Here is a 22,261-nt window from a genome sequence, read left to right on the forward strand (position 1 = left end):
GAGTTTGTTGACTTAGGGAGAAAGGTGTGCTTTCAAGCAGATCTGAAGCCACACCTAGTTGTGTAGGTTGACACCATCCCTTGAAGTCTACCCAGAAGTCAAAGGATTCATAGGCATTAAGGTAGCAACTCTTACATGTTTCTTCTTGAGACTGTTTCTGAAATCACAATTTCACTTCTGCTCAAACTTCCAGACTTACGATTCCATGGCTGGAAATCATGGCTTTGTTTACTTCCCTAACTGTATACTGCTAAGAAGCCCAATGCTTTTGGTCTCAGACTCAGAAGGGAAACAGTGGCACTGCTGGGATCCTGGTATAATGAGGCTCTGCATCATGGCAGCAAGGCCCACGTTGGAAGACACGCATTGTGGAATCCAATCAACATTTATTACCAAGTGAAGATTTACAGTACCACCAATCATGCCTTCCATTAAAAGTTCTACTAACGTAATTTTAATATCAACCCCCCCACTGGAAGAGGAAATATAATCCTCAATGTATATTCCAAGTTCTTACCCAAGACACGTGCCAAACAGCTTCGTACAGTTGTCTAAAATCAGTTTCAACCACCCAACTCCCATCAGTATTTCAGTCTTGTTCTGCTGTGACAGTGAATGTGCAACTGTAAGGAAGGATGCTTCAAAATAGCTGGCAAATTTTGATTATATGACTGGAGCTGCTGCAAGATAGGTCCTTTCCACTAAACAAGCAAGAGAAGGGCCAGCCTAACTAATGAAAAGGTAGTGTTCCTATATATTAGAAAATACTGGCCTTTTTCTCAAGGCAAAATCAATATGCCAAAAATGGACATCAAGGAAACATATCACCAGATGATGCTAGCTTAGATCAGCATATATGGGCTAGTTGATGCATACTGCAAAGCTGGATTTCTCTCTTCAAATCTGTCCTTTGAGAAAAAAGATAAGGTTCTAATATATAAATTTGTATGTTCACAGATGGATATTAACTAAAATAACTCATAATATGACTCAGGTGAGTACTGAGAGCTGCAGTAGCATGAGCTTGAAATGGATGAAGACACTGAGATGAGCCACAGAGTATAGTAAGTTCTAATATATGAGTAGTAAGTTCTAGTCTATGCCCAACCAAGGATAGTGAAAAGCTGGTTGGGGAGCATGGGATCTAGTGATTCTCGTTGGCAATTGATGGTCCTAAAATATTTTAGATGGATCAAGATTGGCATCTGAAAGGTAAGAGTAAATTAATGGTTAAGTCAAAATTATTTCTCATTAATTCCACATAATGAACTTATTTTGCTAAAGCTTCTTATTTTAATGCAATGTGTTTAAATACATTACTTATATGTCTCTGAGACTATTTCTCTGCCTCCTTTTACAGACAATTTTTTTTTCTGCCAGTCATTTTAGCTAATCTTGTTTGCTAATGCATTACACAAAACAGCACAAGTTTTGCTTCTGTTCACTGAATGGAAAGCTGTGCCTATTGCAAAGTTCAATTAACTTAAAAGTCACTGGTGGAATATACAAAATTACATTTAACTCAAAAGATCGAGATAGTTTTCTCCCTTCTCTTTGCTAAACTATATCTCAGCATGATGAAAACGAAGAGCACACTGCTATCAAAAGCTGATTGATTGAGGGAGTATATTGCCTTTTCTAACAGAAAAATATCAGAAGTGACTTTTGGCCACCAGATAGCAGTGCTTCACTTTGTACAGTTCTCAACTCACAGTGTTCCTTGCCTTGTAAAAAAATCCATATATTTGATTCCGATCTCTTTGCTCAGATACATCTTTTGCAGACTTCATTATAGACTTCAGCTGGAAAAAAAAAAAAAAAGGTAGAGATTTTGTAATTAGGAGTGCAGGTGATTTATGTGTTCAGGAGGAATCAAGAACACTGCAGATTTCCAGAGCAGGGGAATTTGGTTGTATAAATCTAACAGAGCGTAGGCATTATAATTATTATTTTCAATGACAAAAGTTTCAAAGAAAATCTTAAGCTTAAAATGTTTTTAGTGCTTCTCCCTTGCTGCCAGTACATTTCCCTATCTGCATTAGTATTTCAGGAATATTTCAGAAGGGCATGTTTTTCGCCTCAGAACATAAACTTAACGTAGTTTTATTATATCAGTAATTTATAATTTCTGCCAAATGCGTTCAAACCTCTGGATTATTCTTTATTTTTAAATAAAGGAACAGATTTTACATTATTTTTAGCAAAAAGAAAGATATCCTCATTTTCACTGAAACTTGTTAAAATGCCAAAAGTGCAATATACTATATAATAATAATAATAATAACTATCATTTGTATAATGTTGTGTTGGTTCATGTCACCTTACAAGAACTGTGCATCATCCTAATTTGTTACAGATTCAGTCCCAGATCACAGGCAAGATGCACAGCTAAAGAGAATGGGAAAGGCCATCTGACAGTTATTCCCTCATTCTTATCTGTCCTGGTGTTGACATCAAAGTGTCTCAGCTGCCACTTTAACTTGCAACAGTCAGTTATGATCCCTATGAGATCATGGAACAGCTTTATCACTTTATTTTCTCCCAAACAAGGCAGGAGAGATAATAATAGAAACCATCCCTGTCAGCTTTACACTAGAATATTCTTTTCTTTGGCTATTTTAGAGCCCCAACTGGATTCCCTTTGTTTTACATCTCCTCCAGGGAATCTGTTGTCAGGATGGTGTGAGCCCTCACTTTACTGCTGTGATTCACGTGACTTTCCTCGCAAGGAATTTCACCCTTGTGTAGTGTTAAGCTTGTCTATTGAACGAAAGGGTGACTTTCTCTCCTGTTTGTGATTCATTTAACTGTGACAACTAAAGCAAAGTGTTTGCAAGGAAAAGTAGCGATAAGAATGTTTTCAGCTTTGTCACCCCTCTCTTGTTCTAGGTCCATTACAGTTTCCTTTTTTCTCTCCTTGTGTCTATGATCAGGACAACTCATCTTCTGATTCCCAACTTTCAGCATATAACTAATGAATATTCAGAGGCATAAGACCCTCAATTTGATTACTGTTACCATAGTTACACTATAGATAGACTGTGCCTCTAATATTTAGGGACTGGACTCTGATTATGATCAGGGATTTATTAAAAAAAGAGGGAAATGTTACTTTAAAAGTACTTCACACAGCGTAGCTCTCAGAAGCTCTTTCATCTTGGTATAGAATAAGGATTGATATCTTGAGTGGTACAGCTTACAAATTTCCTTTATTCCTTGGGAAGAAAAAAATATCTATAGCTTTGTCAGGCATTCTGAAACAATTAATGTGAGACTCGGTCTAGACACGTTTCCTGTGCTTTGGGACTCAGTTCTAGCAGTGCCCTTGGAAAACCTTCAAAAGCAGTCCTGCCCTTAAAGATGGCAAATGAGTTATGTAGTGCTGCACTTGGATATCCCCTCACACTTTGTTCTGAGATGAATAAAAACTTATCCAATTTTGAAATCAGTTGATTAGTCTGAGCCAACAGGACATCTTCCTCATCTTTTAAATAGAAATAACTGCTTTGGGACAACAGAGTCAGCACATTGGTGTCTCTTTTTTGTAGTTTATAATGTGGACAAGATTGTTTTTGTTCATTTGTCTGTACACTGAGACACTTGATGGATTTGGTGAGGCACTGGCATAATATATCTTCAGTCAGTTAAGGGAGGAGATACAATATAACTATAGCATTTACTGTGCCAGAAGCTAGAACCTCACCTACGCAGAGGCTACAGCTGGAAGAATCTTCAGTTCCACTTGTTACACAGGTTTCTTTAAGGAATAATGGTAGTAACATATTCAGATCCAAAGAGTGCTTGAAATTGCAACCAGTGATCTGAGAACTAGTGGTGAGGCAGCTCTGAACAAGATGGGATCTTAAGTCCTCAACCTTTCACCCACTGCTCCCGTCACTGGAAATACTTAAGCCTCTTTTACCTTTCCTTCTCTCACTCATGGTTGGAATTATTTTTTTTTAATAGAAAAAGCCTGATGTTTTTATACACATAAGCTTTTCTCGGCAGTAACTCAGCTCAACCTCTGCAGTCTTGTGCCAATCCCTCCATACCAGAACACGGCGCCGTCAGCAGAGAGGAACCACCGCCTCTAAGACCCAAACGAGGGGCGGGGGGACAGAGCTCCCGGGTTTGCCAGAGCAGCCCGGGGAGGGGGAGCGGAGCCCGCAGCGGAATAGGACAAGGGCCAACGGGGAGGCAGCGACTTGTGGGGCGGCGGACACGAAGGGCGGGGGCAGAGGTATGGGGCGGGGGCGGGGGAAGGCGGTGGCGGGGCGTCACGGAGCCCGCTCCGCTATAAAAGAGCCGGGCGCGGAAGAGCGGGTTCCTTGGCGCTCGCAGCCAAGCGGCAGAGGAGCAGCATCATCACTATCGCGGCGGGCAGCATCAGACGGGCATGGGACGGCGCTGGCGGCGCGGCTCGGCTGGGGCTCCTGCTCCTGGCCCTCCTCCTTCCCACGCAGGTGAGCCCCGGAGCGGCTCGACGATTCCCCCCGCCGGCCCCCGTGCGAAACACGGGAGCGCGCCACGCCGAGACCTCCCTCCGCTTCCGCCGCGGGAGCGGCGGAGAGCCGGGTTTCTCGGAGAGAAACTCCCGTCCGTGTGCGCCATCCCGGAGCCCGCCGTGGTGGCGGGCGGCTCCTCCGCCCCGGGCAGCGGCGCCTGGGAGAAGCAGCCTGGGCAGCCCGGCGGGGATGGGGCGGGGGTAGGATGGGCGCGGACGGGCGGCGGGGCGAGCTCGGCGCCCTGGGATGGCGGGGGCGGTGTCGTGACTTAGCCCGGTCAAATTAAAAAAGATGAAGTGGCAGTTCGCCGCCTTTTTTTCCCATGGGATCCTCGAAGGAAAGCCGCGGAACTGAGGTGTACGCGGCGGCGGAGCGTTCATTCCCCCGCTGATGAGAGGGAGAAAAATCTCTCCAAATCCGAGAGAGCTCCGGGAAGGCACGAGTGTTACAGCTGGAGGGCAGCGGGTCCCTCGTCCGAACCGCCCCAACGGAGCGTGTTGGGCTTTAGGTCCGGTCCTGGGGCTCGGTTCACGGCAGGAGTGGGAGGTTTGGAGGCTCGATGCGAAGTCACCAGCATCTGGCTGCTGCGCTGGCTGAGCCTTGCCCTTGGCGCAAACGTAATGGATGCAGAAGCGATCCGCTTCTCCCTAAGGGACCAAGCCGAGCGGGGCTCCCAGATTCCGGGTCGGCGTGTTGTTCCTAGAGACCACCTCTTCAAAAAGGTCAATAACACAGTATCAGAAATACAACAAAGGGATTGCCGGAAGGTGTTTTAATTCTCCTTCTCCCTTGGTTTGCAAGGAAAGGCATTATCCTTTTTCGGTTGGCTCAGTGGAGTTTTGCCTTTGACAGTGATGAGAGTAGGATAAGACCCCTTGGGTTACTGGTATTTATCACACTCACGTTAAGAAAATCTCCAGGGTCCCATCTACTGTAATGTTGTGGAACTTGGCTATAAGCCCTTTCTCTTCCACACACAAAAACAAATCCAGAAAAAAAAGGTTTTCTGTTTAAAACTAAGAAAACTTTTAAAATATATAACCAAGTGTGGAACGGTTGTGGAATCTTCCAGGAAAATTCCAGGGTGGGCTGGGACTTGCCTTTTAGGTTATTAAGTCTGCAGTTCATTATTGATCACTTTCGGACTGGTTTCAACAGAAACTTCCACACAGCGATTTTTATCCTGCAGTTCTAAATTGCTTCCAGCATGGTGCCGGTTGCCAAAACCCGTAACTACTAGAAGCTTTACACCATCCTTACATTGTCTATGGTATGCTTTTTTTTAGTAGAATGTACTGAAAGAAAATTCTTGTGCAATTTTCTAATAAATTTAACATTAATTTCATGGCTTCAGTATTGAGGGACAAATTTATTTTTTTTTTTTGCTAAAGAAAATCTATTTTCTCAGCAGCACTAGAAATACCTGAAAATTAGGACTCCTTTGTGGAGAGTATTATTTATTAAGTGAACTTTTTAAAAAAAAAAAAAAAGAGAGAAAGTTGTTTTTACTTTAATTAACTCTAAGGGCTTACCAGAATGCTCTGGTATAACGCAAGTTTGTGCCACAGAACCGAAGCCAAGCTTTCTGTACTGTGCTTATTTTTGGGGAGCAGATATGTGATTCCTGCTCTTGTTTTTCATCTTGTGTGTCATGTGATTTTTTCACTGGAATAAAGGAACACTTTATCTTGTCTTTGAAAGTCTTCTTGTGCATGTATAGGAAATAGCTTGATATTGAAGTTACACAGAGTGTAGGTTTTCGTTCTGTTCCTGTCATGCAGAGTTATGAGGGAAAATCAGTATTTTTTTTAATTTTGCTTTCTGTCAGCATTTTTAAAAATTTGCTAGTATTCTGTGGTCTTTCTGCTGCACTTTTTTTTTGTACGTTCTAGCATGCTGATAGGTTCTGATTTAATCAGTATGGTTTCATTGTTCTAACTTCAGCAGTTCAGTCTACCGCAGCAATGTAAGAGAGACTGAAATATTAAATCTACTCACATAAGCCCCACCTTCCTTGAAAGGAATCCACAAACCAGTCCCAGAAACAGTATTAGTAGACTCTTGACCATTGTTTGCTCATTTCTGTGGCTTAGCCTGCAAAGGCAGACTGCAATTCACACAGTTGGTTGAAGGTCTTTCTTATCCTAAGATTAGTCTTTGTATATCTGCATAGCTCTACGTTTGCTTTGTTTATTTGTTTGTGTCTGTGTGAGGTTTTTTAAAACCTACTTATCTTCTATTTTAGAGCAGGGTTTTGATAAAGTGATAGTTGTATAAAAATATTTAGAAAAATATTAGATTTATTTCTTTAACAAATCCCACGTGTACAATTCAAATTGTCTTTGTCCTTAACTGCACAATGAGAGACACGAGCATTTGTATGTATTGTATCTGAGTATTGTGACTGAGTGTTGCTACACATTATTACTAGTAATTTGTCTTTTGATTTAAAAAAAAAAAAGGCAATAAAAACCTTTTTGTTTCCCCCCCCCTCCACATTCTAGATCTACTGTGATCCTGCTGGAACAAGTCCATCACCTTCAAACTATTCTTCAGCAAGTTCCACTTCTCTGTCAACTGTGACAAATTCAGTGAACAATACCACCACTCACGGACATGGAAATTCTCTTCACTCAACCACAAGTCTTTTTTTCATTCTCTCTGTTTCTCTTCTGTATTTTTGCTGTTAAGAGACTCTGGCATGGAAATGGCTACCACTCCCCACCCTGTTTCCTGAACCATCTGAGATGGCTAGATCTCCAACCCAGCATGAGAATAAATCAGTCCAAACTCCACATCAAAACAGCTTGGTTCCACTCCATACTCAAATTAGTACCAGTCTGACCTAGAGAAGCACTCAGTATTCTGACTTTCCAAAGCTGACCAATGTGAAAAGACCAGCTTCAACAAGGAGGTAAAATGATGAGCTCTTTCACCAAATGAGTTGGAATTCTGAAAAACAAGATGGAAGCAAAAAGACAGTATCAACAACTCCTGACTTAAACCCTGGAAAACAAAGAAAAGCTCAAATGATTCTGTTTCTTGCACAGCCTACACAGTTATAACTCATGGGTAGTATGATATATGAAAAAGGAACAATATCAGTGGAAAGGCTTTACCTGAGATTTAATTTCTCTAAATTTCATACAAGGCTGAAATGGAATACCAAATTTTTGTAAGAATCTCTTGTTTAACTTCAGTCCTAACCAAATTCTTAGCCAGGCAGGGCTAGTTTTGAAATAGCTAAAACCCCACCAGTTTTCATAAGAGTGGAATTACTTATGGTGGGAATTTGAATTTGACATTTTCTTTAAATTGTTTGTATATTAAACCATATGTGCCAGAGAAAGGAGGTGTGGAAACATTGAAAGAAGCACCAGGAGCTTTTTGTAAATGAAGTTCAGAAAAGAACAAACAAACAAAAAAAAGTCAAGGGAAAAATATCTCCTCTTTTCCCTATTTCTCCTCTCAAGTTCTACAATTTGTATAATTAATTTTTGCTCCTGGAACTTTCCTTAATTATGAAGGATTTATGGAATCTTTTCAGTAATGTTCTAGTGCTGCTTTTTTTTGTTGTTTTTGGGCACAAGGTAAAAAACTTACTGCTTTTTTTTTAAGAGTTTCAATTGTGATAGTCTACTTTAAACATGGGCTAATATTTGCGGTGGGGAGAAGGAATGGGGAGAGGAGAGCAAACCGCCAAAACAGAAAAGAAATTAAATGATTAGGTGTTTAGAATATGAAGACTGGAGTCTTAATTTAATCACTGAATTTAAAAGTTATCTTTGTAAATACTACTTTTTTTTTTAAATTTTCTGAATCAAAACTGCTATACTTGCACAGATTGTTTCTGTATCATCCAACACTTTAGAGAATAGTATCTGGTACTTGATCAAAACAAGCTTTGTTGAGGAGGTTCAACTACCTTGATGATGATACCTTGTCAGAAAGAAATTAGTTATGTTGATATGATCACATGTGAGTGTACACGATCATACCACTGTCTGTAGATATTTATCTCAGTATAAGATCATGTTAAACATGAGTGGCTCTCTAATTTTTTTTTTTTAATACACATCTGTCTTTCAGTTACATTACCATCAATTCACAGTACCATATATTAATAGCAAACTAACAAATTCATGTCAATGAGTGTACATTTCCTTATGCTTATCATTTGTATTCAGTAAAATGTTAATGACTGTATTTTTGTGTTTGTATAATTATGCTTTGATTTATTAGCTACTGATTTTCATTGAAAAAATCTGTAAATAAAACAGTGGACAGGCAATGCATTCTAGATGTGCTTCCAGACACTTCTACAAAAACTTGTAACTTGCCTGCGTTAAGTGAATGAACTGTTAAGCAAGGTGGTGTATGTGATTAAAAACCTCAAGGTCTAGAAATGCTGAAGTGTAACTAGTTTTATTTCTCTGGAAGGTTTAGTGGCGCTGGGAGTCTGGATTCCACTCTGAAACCAGTGACTGAGATTTGATTAATGTTTCTAGTAACTGCAATAAGTTTTCCATACTTATTACAACCTCTTCCCTTTCTAAGTATTATTATTGTTGAGGAATCCATCTGGTGCAGGTAGCTCTGCTTTCATGTTAGACAAACAGTGCTTAAACAGTTTTCCTTTTGTGGCAATGAGTAATTTCCCTCACAACGGCTAAAGCTGTTTTTCAGCTTCTGGTTATCACGTATGTGGATTTACTGCTTGAGGTTTCTGACTCCCACAAACACACTAACATACTAAGAATATCCTAATAATACAAGCTGCACCATTCTTGATAAAGGACAGAGGCTGGAAGAGGTAGGAGTTTATGCAAAACTTTGCTGAAAAGCAAAAATTAACCAGATGAGAGTTCAATAACAGATTGTCACAAACTGTAACTTTCAAATCTGTGTCTTTGTTGTTTTTCAGGTATGCTCCTTTCTAATAACCATTAGGATATTTGATATTCTGAGTGATTATCTTCACTCCCTAAATGCGGAGAAACACATTTAAAAGCCCCTAAACACTTAGGCATGCTGCACATGAGTCTGTGTTTGTCAGTGGGAAAGAGGCCCCTGGAGAGGCCTCCGGAGGGAATGTGGCTCGGCAGGCCTTTGCTTATGTTCCTTTACTTTTCCAGTAGGCTGAACAAAGCCAAGGAGCAGGATAAGTTTATCAAAGCTCACTGTTTGACTAAATCTTGGAATGTGCGGGGAGTATCAAAGCATATTGTTCCCTGGTTTAGCTTTTCTCCAAATGCTCCAGGAGAAAGCAATGAAGATCAATCAACCAACCTGGCTCTGTACCTTTTTTAAAAAAACATAACATTGAAAATAACCTCTCTTTAAACACAGGCAGAGAATGAGAAAGGCTGCAACAATTATCCTTAATTCAAATGAATTGAGGTGCTTGGCCTATTTGGTAGCACGCTTTTTTTTTTTTTTTTTTTTAAATAGAACCAGATTGCTCTTTAATAGCATCTAAGTGTATTTAAAGTCTCTCAAGTTTTTGAGTTTTCACCAGACCAGATGAGTGATTTAGAAAAATGATCTGGTAACCTTTTTTCCGTTCCATTCCATCACCGGAGAATAGAATCAGTGATGAAGAAATCCATTCAGGGAAAGAGGATGTGATGGATGTAACAAAATGGGGAAGGAGGGAAGGCAGGAGAATGGAGCCCACACATAGCACTACTATTTAATTTTTTTTAAATTACACCTATAATAACTAGAACCAGCTCTCACCTATGCCTCTCACTTTCACAAATCTGTCCAGCTGAAGTGTGTCTGGATAATGTATATTGCAATGACTCTGAAACAGTTCTGCTTCTGTTCGATGCATGGCACTGCTTTTGATGTAAACATATGCTAGCCCCCTATGTCCTGAATAAAGTGTAGTGTTAACATTTGAATGAAATAACCTCAAATGAGAACTTACAGTTTGTTTGCAGTTTACTGTTCCTTCCTTCACAACATCATACTCTGAATACCCTGTAAATTTTTTCAAACTTCAGTTTTCAGTTAGTTTAGAAATGCAGTGTCTTTGAATGAACAACCTTCATTCAACAAAAATCTCCAAAAGGTGAAGTATTTTGGGCCAGATCCAATACCCATAAGCTTCTATTAGCGGCTTCCTTGTTTTCAGCAAGATGCAGCCATGTCCCCCAAACCTTTCTCCACATGTGAAAGCAGTGTGCATGGTGATGAAAAGGGATAGTCCCCCTTTCTCTATGTGGAGATGGGACATTATTAACATCTCAATAAATGACTTTCCAAATGAACTCAGGGTTAGTTTGACAAGCCATTGCCAATTCTTAACCTAATCCATCAAACACTTAGGATTTGCCTATAAAATGCAAATATTCTCAAGCTAGCTGGAGACAGTAGCATACTCTCTGATGTTATTAATACAATGTTTAATATGGAATTATTTCTCCTGAGAGTAATTCTTACACAGCCTGTTGGCCTGTGGAAGGGCTCATGAGAACAAACATTTGCAGGGCCGGGCTCTTTGTCAAGGTCTTTCCAAGTCAGCATTTCCCTGCACTCAGGTTACACCTGGCTCAGCAGGGAGCTCACAATGACACCTTGTATTTGAAAGTGAAGATGTATATAAATGTGCATATTTTAGAGGCAATTCAGAGAGATTTGCATTTCGTGTGCATTCAGGCTTATAGGGATTTGATTTCCGATACATGACCGAAATGATTTAGGTAGCAGACTTTATCATCCGGCATCTTTATTGTAATGGATACAATTGAGAATGTTTCTTGGTTTTGCATTAAAGATAGCTTTGAAACAGGAGCTGTCAGCTCTGCCTTGTAGCAGCACAAAGCTCTTCATTCTAGAACACACACTACATTTGATGCACTCTAAAGGTCTACTGTGTCCCAACAGATGAAGGGGCTGGTTATTTTAAATCCACCAGTTTATCTACAGCAGTTTGAAGAGCAGTACTAGGCTTTCTGCCATACGTGCTTTGAGATGTAGTGTTTTCATCATTATGCAGTAGCCTCAGGAAAGATACTCGAGCCTTACTTCGGTTATCAGCCTTCGGTTTTCCAAGTGAAACCCTCAGCATCCTGCTCATGAATGCATAATTGCTCTGGTTTAGACTTCATCAAAATGTCCAGAATGAATGACCTGGAGCTGAAGAAAAAGACCTGATCAATTCTATACCACCCAATCAAAATCCTAAACTAAAAAAATCTCATCTGCGAAGGGTCATTCAATTTTCTCTTGAATCCAGTAATACTCCCTGCAATGTATGTGCTACAAGTACATGAATAAAACATTTTCAGGCTTTTCAGAAGTGAACTGAGACTCTTTCTTTTATGCTTTCAGCTTAGCAGGAGCTATGCTTTAACAACTGATGGGTGTACAATATAAAAATTGAGCACACAGCAGAATTAAATCGTGGTAGCTTGGGTTTGCTGCATAAACTGAATGATCGCATTCCACCAAAATCTCTCTTGAATGACCTAGTGTGAAAAGTATTCTTTATGTGGCACAAATTATTAAAGGAAGCAATGCCTCTGTAAAGCAATTGTTCTGTTTCACTCTTTTCAACAACTCTGACTGAAAACACAGCATGGACTTTTTTTTCGGATTGCTTAGTGTGCATAATCTGGATTTAAAATCTGTGTTGAAATATGTAAACTTCACATGACAAAACTGTATATTTTTTCTACTGAATTGCATAAAATGTAGGTGGTTTTTGAGGGGTAAGACTGAACTTTGCATTCAGAGGAATATATACACCAGAGAACAGTAACAAATGCATATTGTGTGATTGTTTGGACTAGTAGGATTCAAAACTGACTGACTTCATACAGCTGATTATAGCAATTAGAGCCATAATAGCAAGGATTAAAAAAACCCCAATTTTAAAATGGGTAGAAACCATGTTGTGAGAATCCTGATTGTTTTAGGAGTCAGGGAGAATTCCCTCTGAAAGCAGATTACCTGGTAGCTGTTCAGTTACAAAGACAGTCTGAGGCATGTTAGTAGAATGAAAATGGACTTCATTGAAACATGATAAACAATATAGATTTGTTGAAGTCTTTACCTGAACAGGGCAGTTTCAGTGTTTTAATGTGTAAGTACAAGGAAGTTTTTGAACAATGAGCAAGAAAAGTCCCTGGCAGGGATGTGGGAGTAATGCAAAGAAGTCATGGCATTATTATTCTGATAATGACATTTGCTATCATATATCTACTATATACAATTTTTAAAATATATTTTCTAAAACTTGCTGTCATTTATTGTCTTTTTATGTTTCCATCAGTATCTTCAAAACCCTTTTTAAGGCTATTGTTGCTACTCTGATTTTATTATCTTTCCTGTTTCAGGAATTAGTAGTCGCCTCCATTCCAAAATTCTCAGGCTTCCATAAGGCGTGCCCTCTCACGAAGTCCCCTCAGGAAATGAGCCAACGTGAAGCATTAGCAGGATGACAGACTTGACTCTTTTCCCCTGCTAGTCTGTGTTTTTACTGAAATTAAAATATCAAAAGAACATTCAGCTATTTTCAGAACACGAACTCCACAGTAATTTAGCCCTGTTAATCTGGCACTGGTGTAAGCCCTCTGAACATGGTGGAGGAACTGGATGAAAGGTAAGGCATCCACACATACTCCTGTGACCTGACTGAGGTGTCAGCTTTGATCCCAAAATGCGTGATTCCATCTACCAGGGATTTGTGGGTTTTGCTAGGTGGCTGATAGGGGTCTGTGACTTAAATTAGTATTTCAGTTTGTTTACATTTAGCAGGTCTGTTCTTACTCAGCAATGCAGGCTGACACTGTTCAACGTCTACTTCAGTCCTTTTTTTCCCCCCTCCAATCTGATATCATGCATTCCTCAGAGCAGAGGCAGTCTTTGCTGAGTGTCTGCAAAACTACTACTAAGCTTTAGGTATTAATCAGCAGGTTTTATACTGCTTACTGTAGCAGCAGTAATTAAAGCCCAGGTCTTCAAAGGTAATTTGGTTCCTGACTTGAATTCTTATTCAGATCAGTGTCCTTGGAGGTTATAATCTGACTGCCTTCCATGTAAAATTAGTATATAATACTGAAGGCTTTTATAGATCTCACGGGATCTCTGCTTATTTTTCAGAGAAACAACATCTAAGCCCCACTCTCTTCTGTTTTTCTTACCTGCTTGTTTGCTTTATATATTATAGAACCTATGATTGCTATGGCAGAAAGAGTGTTTGTAAACACAGTTCCACCAAGGTGGTGACTTTGGTACAGCTGGGTTCAGAATTGCCTGCTCTCCACAGTCTGCCTGCACTCCTGTCCCAGGCTCTCACACACGAGGGTCAGTGCCATTTCAGAGCAGCCATACTCTTTTAGCCATACTCAGAGAGAGCTGAGGGCCTCAGCTGTACCCCAGTTTTGGGCTTGAGCCAATAATTGCACTGAAGACCTGAATGATGGGTTTACACTCATTTCTGAGATGACAGGAGGAGGGGCTGAGCGAGAAGCTGATGAGCTGGGAATATGGAAAATTGCATTCTTTTTCAGCTGGACCCTTCAAATTTGATTTCCAGTAACACTGAAATACTTCTACTTATCAGCTAAGTATGGCTAATTATAGCTAAGATATTTAATTTTTATATATTCATGTTTTTATATATATATAGCAGATATAGCTAATACAGCTAATTATAGCAAATAAATTATAGCTGAGGGCCTTTTGAGATGGTCTCAGCCCTGAAGAGCTGGCAGTCTTACTTCAAAAACATACACAGCAGACGGGTAGACAAAAAAAATGTGATTCCTCATCAACTCAGCACACCCCAGCCTTTGGGACGTGAGGGCAATGGATGGCCTCTCACCTCCTCATCTCCTGTCTGGAACAGGCAAGGCTTCCCTGTCATGCAAGCTGCCCTGAGGCCAGAGGGAACTGCTGGCTGTGGATAAGGAGCAGGGCAAATGCCCCAGGTGGGATCATGGCAGCAGCTGTTGCCCTAGGGTGGAAGATGAAGTTGAGTGCAGGGAACAGCCTGGCTGTGCACCTGTGGGGAACTGGGAGCCCACAGTCATGACATGCACTTCTGAACCCCCTGGCTCATGAGTGTAGCCAGCAGGTCATGAACAGGCTGAGGGAAATGATCACTACCCTTTATTCATCTCCCGTGTGAGCACATTTGCAATACAGGGTGCAGTTTGGGGACCCAAGTGCAAGAGTAGCCTGAGAGAGGCCAGAGGAAAGACACTGTGGTGGTCTTGGTTCTAGAACATGTCGAATATGAGAAGAGGCTTGGGGAGCTCATCTTGTTCCACCGGGGAAAGGTAGGAAAAATTGGGGTTTAATTGTTGTCTTGCACTACTTACATGACAGGATGGGGTGCCAGGAAGGTTAGGGAGAGGGCAGGAGTTGGGGCGGTAGGTAGGGGATCTGGTGGGGAAAAGGACAGCATCATGGAGGGACTCAAAAAATAAAGATGTATCTGAAAAATGCTTATAGCAAACCCTTCAACAGGAATCTTACAAGCTCCAAAGAAGTCCTGCATCCAGTTTTGGACACTGGAATTAGTGGATATGAACTGGTAAAATTCAGAGTAGAGCAAATCACAAGAGCCACAGATGCAAAAAAGTAGAAAGAGTGGAGCATATTTAGCTGCAAAAAGAGAACTAGGAAGCATAATGAAACCTGTAGGTAAAAGGTAGCTGCTGAGATATAGGGACAGAGCCTGTCCTTCCTGCGCGCTCTGAAGATAACAAGTCATGTTCCAGAGCACTGAGCTAGTTTGCTTGGGGGGAGCTTGTGGATATGTCTGAAAGCAGGTTAGACAAACATCATTTGGTAATAGTTTAGATCTAGCTGATCATAACTTTGGGAGAGGGGAGGGCTGGAGGGCCTCTCATGGACCTTCTCTCCCCTCTGATTCTAGTATAATACTGATGATGCAATCCCAGAGCATGAAGAGTACACATTCAGAATCTCTCCACTCAAAAAAAATTTTCTGCTGTGTAAAACATCCCTTTAAACAAAATAATCAGGATTAGCAATGCCGAGTTGTTCTAGTTTCCCACTTTCTTGAGTACTGCCTCCTGTAATTTATTGCTTCAGTATTGAAAATTCAGAAGGATCCTCTGAGACTGTCAGGTGGATAACACAAACAAGCTTATATGCAGCACTTAAATGAGACTTTACTTTTCTGTGTGCCCAGTATATAGTTCCTTGTTTCCACTGTGTAATAGTAATATATACAGGAAGCATCTGTTCTCAGCTGGTGGCAACAAGACTTGTAGATATCTCCAGATAAAACCCATGCCTCCAGTTAGCAAATTCCAGTAACTATGTTGTCCATTCAAGTGCTTGGAGTAGCGCTACACTGGGTATGTTTGAAAAAGGGCAAACCAGCACAGCTCCAACACAGCCCTAACCACAGGAGGTGGAAAGTGTGAAGACACATGTCTTGCACAAACAAACATTGGTCTTCCAAGGCAGGAAGGACAAATCTCACCATGCATGGAGACTAAAGGGCAGAGCCTCCAAGGATTTGGGGGATATGGAGAAGTAGGACTGGCAGAGTCGTTTTAAGGACAAGGGTAAATAAGGAAAAACAAACAGATTGTGTGGGTGAAAGATAATTTTAATGATGCTGCACAGTGGGGATAATGAATTGTTATCAAATCACTATTTCACTACTTTTGAAGTTAACTTTATTGCCCTTTAGTGAACAACCCCATGAACACTCAAGCTACGGGAATTCTGGTGTCTAACAGACACTTTCTGTGTGAGGTGAGCCTTTAGGAAGGCTCACTGTCTCTCACATGGGACAGGTGTATGTTGTTCCAAATTTCTTAATTAGGGTTTTTAAAGGATACCTCTCTTTTCCCTAGGTTCTCTGTTTTCATGGGATGAGCAGGAACTTAATTCTGTTTATGGCTTTCACCATTCTGTAAAAGCCTGTTGAGATGGGCCAGTGGGTTCCAACACATGAATTAAGGAAATGTGAAGATGTACATGCACCACATGGTCATGTAAGCTAACAGTTTAATCAGTTAGCCAGGTTGGAAATTATGGAAGCTTTAAATAATAAAAAACCTATCATGCCTTTGATAGCATGAGGAAGACAGTAAAGAAGAGAAAAACAAGTTCAAAGAAGTTGTTTCTTAATGTCTGTCTCCTTGAAATATACTTCTTTATGTAACAACTTAAATCAAACGGTGATAAGGCATTTGTCAAATGGCCCAGATTTACTGTGCTTGAAATTGGAAGAGGAGTTACTGAAATTTTAGTAAGTGCTCAGGAAACCTGGAGCTCATAATATACTAAGAAAGGTTTGTTTGTTTTGTCTAATTTACATCTTTCAACCTTTCATTTTCTGTAGAAGGAGGTAGAATGTGAATTACTTTTTTAATGCAGCAAAGATTCTCTGAAGGTTACTATAGTCTCTATAGTCCATTCAGCACATTCAGAATGCAAATTAGTTCCACATCAGAGTCTTTCTGTGAGGCTTTTCATTACAGGGGGACATGTAAAGCACTCGAATTTCTTTTTTAATTTCAGATAAAGGTGGATCAAAAAGTGTACAGATCTCTTTATTTGTATTTTTAAAAGTCTTTTTAATACTTTTTCCTATCAAACATGAAAAGGAAAATAGTTGCATTTCTAGGTATTTGGGGACCCCTTTGAAGCACTGAGCAAAGGAATGCTTAATACTTTGAAACTATCTACTATTGAAACTATCAATTATTTTAGCATTTTTTCAGAGGCAAAACAAGATCCTTACCAGACCAGCTTTGTGTCTCGTTTTTCTTGTTCTAAGAGATTGTCTATCTTTGGTGTAATGAGAAGATCGTCAGACTAACTTAATGTTCAGCACAAGATAGTTTTCATCTTCAAAATGCTTTGTGAACATCAAGCAAGCATATCAACCGATGTTTCTCTAGTGAATACTTGTGTTGAATACAAGGAACAGATCATGATTTTTTGTAAAATCTCGTGGGAGTCACTATACACTAGTGTTAATTTTAAAACCTTCCAAAAGTTAAATACAGCAAACTAAAATAACACCTCTTGGATTTCTAATGATGAGTAACTTTGTCTGCTGAAGGTTAATATCACTGAGGCCTGGTTTTGTAATTTTAATTCAGGTTTTGTTGAAGTCAGCCTGCAGCACTGAATTCTTCTGAAGCAATTGTTTTATTATTGCAACCTGTGGGGGTTGATGAAGGCTTTTGTGACTCCTCCCATTATCTTGTTCCTACTTTCATTTTACTACCACTATCAGGATGCATCAACAGAGATGAAAATTCTACCTACAGTATATTCTGGGTCCTTAAAAGAAAGGCAGGGAATATACCATAAAAACCTTATTCTCTAAAGAGCTTAATCAGACAACAGGTAAAGGTTGTGGTGCTAGGAAATATTACGTAAAGAAGAAATGGACCAGTTAATTGTTCACTTCTTGATATCAGATGCTGCAGGATGCTTTTTTAATAAGACTTGACTCATTAAGTATGCAGTGGTTAGAAAAATGATAACCTTCTCATCTGAAAGGAAGAAATAACTTGGAAAACTTAAGGACACTGCACCTGAAAGATTTCTAAGGAGTAGTGACACTGCCGCACATGTTTATATTGTTGAACTTTTGACATATTTATGTAAGCAAAAATGCAATGAGGCACAGACGATTACACAATGGGATATAAAGTTCTCTGATTATACATTTTTTTTGTTTATGTGACCTTTCTTATTTTCTTCTTCTTTTCCATTAGAAACAATCGCCTTTTTCTTTTTCATCCATTTTCTTCTCTACAGTTTTGTTCTGAATGTTAATGATTTTTTTGCCTGTGATATTCAATATCTTAATCAGTGTCTGGTCTTGACTCTATTCAAGTTAGCCATAATACTCCCCCCCTCCCAGTATTAAATTGTACGTATTTTTACGACCTATAAACTCAGACTATATTATAAAGATTTGTTCCACTTCCTTTTTTACCCGTTCCCAGGATATCTTTTTTTCCCTGAAGAAATTCTTACTTTTTAAATAATTGTGTAGAATTCATCCCTTTTAAAGGGATCTGTAAAAATTCTATTATCTTCCTCTGTTCTAAAATCATAAGTGGATAATGCAGATGTTGAAATATTCTGAAGTTATTGCATCATTACAAAAGGTCTGTAATTACATTTATTATTAATGGTTTTCATTAACAGATTCTTTGAGTTTACATTGCTCCTTTCATCCAAAAGACTTCTGGTACTACATAGTAAAACATCCATTACAGCTTAAGACATCCCTGGAAGACAAATGAGTCCTCAGACGTATCTAGATATGTGAAGAGGAGCTGAGGCAAAGACTGCTTACAAGACAGGAGCTGTGAGCTGGTGTTAGAAAGAAAAATAATTCTCATGACTTTTCTTCTCTCCCTGTACACTTCAACCATCTGATTTTTTTTTTTTTTGGTGCAATTTTGAAAGAACTTTATCTACATCTCACAATGTCAAAAGCATTGTTGCAGAGGGAGCAGCCTCTTTCTGCCAAGGAGAGAATGAGAGACCTGGAGGACAGGATTTCTTTGGTCAGACCCCGGACAACTGATCCCGGGGTCACAGAGGTTTGTGCTTAGCACGGTGCAGTTCTGTGTGACTCCTTTTGCTCAGCACTTGGGAGACACCACTGCCAGAAGCTGGAGGTGATGCTACTTGGATATGCACCTGCATTTCTTTCGGAGTTCAAGCCCATGATACAGCCCTGCTTTGGCAGCACTCCCTGACACCCTTGAATGGATAAACACATACTGATATTACATCGAATATCACTAACCTGTGAGTAGGAAAGAGAGCCAGAAATGAAGTCACCAGAATAATTGTTTCAGCTATAGTGGATATGCAATTTTTTCTTTTAATAACGGAGAGCAAAGATGTTCACAAGGTCTTGTTTGGTGCTTTTTTCTGGTGCTACCTTGGCACTGGAACACTGAATAGCTTCCAATTAATCACAAATTTGCTGGAGCTAGAGCAAAAATCAACTTCTACTGTTCTGGGGATGTCAAGTGCCTGAGCTATTTGTCATGGATGGCTTCTGCTAACGGCAGATATGCTAATGGCATGACATTTTATCTTACAAATAACCAGAAGTTTGCACTGATCAATGGGAGTACGAGGGAAGGGAAAGTTACCTATTAGATACTACACCTCCCTATCGGACAGATTAAGCTTCTGTCCATAGTACTTCCTTGTAGTACAGAGACTTTTTTTTGTCTTTTGTTTTGTTTTTTTGGGGGGGTTTGGTTTTTTTTTTTTATTTGGGTTAGCCTTTTTGTGGGTTTGGGTTTTCTTTGGGTTGGGTTGGGTTGGGTTGGGTTTTGGTTGAGTTTTAGGGTTCTTTTATATTTGCGTGAGTGATATCCTGGATGATAGCAAGAATTCAGGCACTGACACCTGAACTAAGGACATAAAATACTTCATTTGGTGCACAGTTGCTTTTTTCACCTTCTAAACTGGAACCTTCTGTATCTTTTTCCATTTCATCATGTTAGAGCAGCTTGACTCTGATGTTTGAGCTTCAGCAAAGGAAATATCAAAGCCTTTGACCCGCTTTCCTCCCAGGAACCTCATTTTGCATCTGTTGAAGGAGCACAGATTTCACTGTTGCTAGTGGAGTCCCTCCTCTTCAGGTGGGAGTGAAATTATTCACCTGCTATTTCCTATGGAATGCAAGGTTCACTGATCAGATGAAACAAAAGCAGCATTTCTCAGGGGCCTGGACATGGTGTTCTACAGGAACTGGGCTATCTTCTGCTGAACCTAGAAATTTCTTTCACTTTTCAGACTTGCCAATGTTAGACTGCAGCCATGTTACTTAGCCCGTTCTGTTACTAGTCAAGGTGGCACTAGGAGTGCTACCCATGGATTATAACCCTGCTACCTGTTGCATAAGCATGAAGCAAGGTGCCCTTGCTGCAATGACCTTACACTTGAAGAAGCTACAAAGCTATTGTTGCTTTGTTGCTGTTTTGGGACAGATACCTGCCTCTTTGTACCTCACTGTTCATTTTCACCCTTTGATTTTAGTCTCAGTCCCTCATCTGACAATTTTTTCTGTTAGAATTATCAAATGGGTATTCTTGATTTTTTCCCCCCTTTTGGCTGCCCATATTCTATCAAAAATGTGGTATTGTGAATAAGAGTTATCCCTTTGCTTTGAAAGCTGTGACATGTTCAGATATCCTTCTCAGGTTTGGGCAACATGAAAAATACCAAAAATTTTCAGCACCTTCTCAGTTGCTGCTTTCTTGTATTTCACTGCTGGAAGTGAGTCCTTCAATTGGTGACATCCATCCATTTCTTTGTTTTAATGGAAACTGTTTGAGGATACTAAAAATGATGAAGCATTTATCTGACAGCTCTTCTCAGACATTTGCTAAGCATTCACAGTAATCCCTTCTGGTTGTGTGCAGACACATAAATATGCTATCAGAAATGAAGGGGTATGCAGAAATGATTCTTCTGCAGCGGCACAGCTTCAGGTGTGGGGCTGGAACACTTACAAGTGTGGGAGTCACTACTGCAGCTTGATCTGAGTCTGCTCAGCAGGCTCAGAGACCTCTGAGTAGTGGTGTAATGGTGCCTGAGCTGCATGACTCCCTGTTGTTGGTGGATTCAGTTTGGCTGTGGTGTTACAAGAGGTCATTCTCTCTGCACACGTTAGAGTATGGTCATGCATTCGATAATGAGAACTGAAAGGCCAGTACATCTGAACAGGGGCAGAAAAAAGGAAAAGCTTCATTTTTCCAAAAATGCTCTCCCACCTGTTTTCTGCCTGAGAGCTCAAAGCAGACTTCACACACACACAAGAGCTAAAGGGAGAGGAAGAGACCATCACATCTTATCAATCTGTTTATGTCTGACCTTCCTTTTTTCTTAAGGAAAATTATTTGACTTTAATTATTTTGGTAGAGTAGTTTCTTATAAATTTTTTCCTCAATCCCTATCTCCAGTCCAAAATACAATGAACTCACTACTTCAAGTGGGGAAATCTTTTTACAATAGATCAACAATATATGAGATACAAAATAACCTATTTGTGCATCATCTTTGACTTGAAACTATAAATAATTTTCTCCTGAAATCTAGCTTCACCCTTTTGGGCTGAAATAATCCAACTTGTCATTCATTCTCATTAGAGAGTCACTTGGATACAAGCAAGCAGAAAGCTATGGATGAGTAAGTTCAGGAAACTGGAGACAAAACACTTTTGTTATACTGACAGTAATTTCATATGACCATATGAAATGGCTGCAATGTACGGAGGAATTGGGATAGTAACACAGGAGTCCACCTGACAGAAGAATAACATGCAATCTGCTTAAAATGAAAAAAATTATGGCATCAACCTACATTCTGTCCTGATTTCAAATGCAAATTACACTCAAAAAATGTGAAAGGCCAAAAGATAGATAGAAAATGGAAATTCATTCTTTGTTCCTGAGAGTGCCCATCATACAAAGGCAACATTTTCTGAATCTTATTCACACTTTTGACTCTAATCATATCAGTTTCCAAGGTAAATAATTAATTTTTTTGGAATAAAAAAATCTCTATCTCTAGTCCTCTTGATTGATAAAACAGATACCTAAAGTGGTGGGAATCATCATGCAACAGAAGGACTGTGGGATATTCTTAGCCTGAAAAGTTTCCATCCAATTGAAGACTAAATTGTGTGAAGTAGATTGATGGTAAGGAAAACTGAGTCCTGACAATAACTGTCAGGGAAGATATATTAATGTACAGTAATGGAG

General features: G+C 39.8%; 1 protein-coding gene across 1 annotated transcript; it reads left to right on the forward strand.

Moving 5' to 3' along the window:
- The first annotated feature begins 4,242 nt into the window (after positions 1–4,242).
- On the forward strand, positions 4,243–8,913 carry CD24 (CD24 molecule). Its single transcript, XM_018077727.2, is given in 3 exon segments — positions 4,243–4,423; positions 4,426–4,463; positions 7,010–8,913. Coding segments are annotated over 3 exon segments (405 nt in total). The 3' UTR covers positions 7,196–8,913.
- Positions 8,914–22,261: the final 13,348 nt, after the last annotated feature.

The sequence above is a fragment of the Manacus vitellinus genome, unplaced genomic scaffold, assembly GCF_001715985.3.
Source record: "Manacus vitellinus isolate BGI_N305 unplaced genomic scaffold, ASM171598v3 scaffold_4_pilon, whole genome shotgun sequence".
Classification (NCBI taxonomy): domain Eukaryota; kingdom Metazoa; phylum Chordata; class Aves; order Passeriformes; family Pipridae; genus Manacus; species Manacus vitellinus.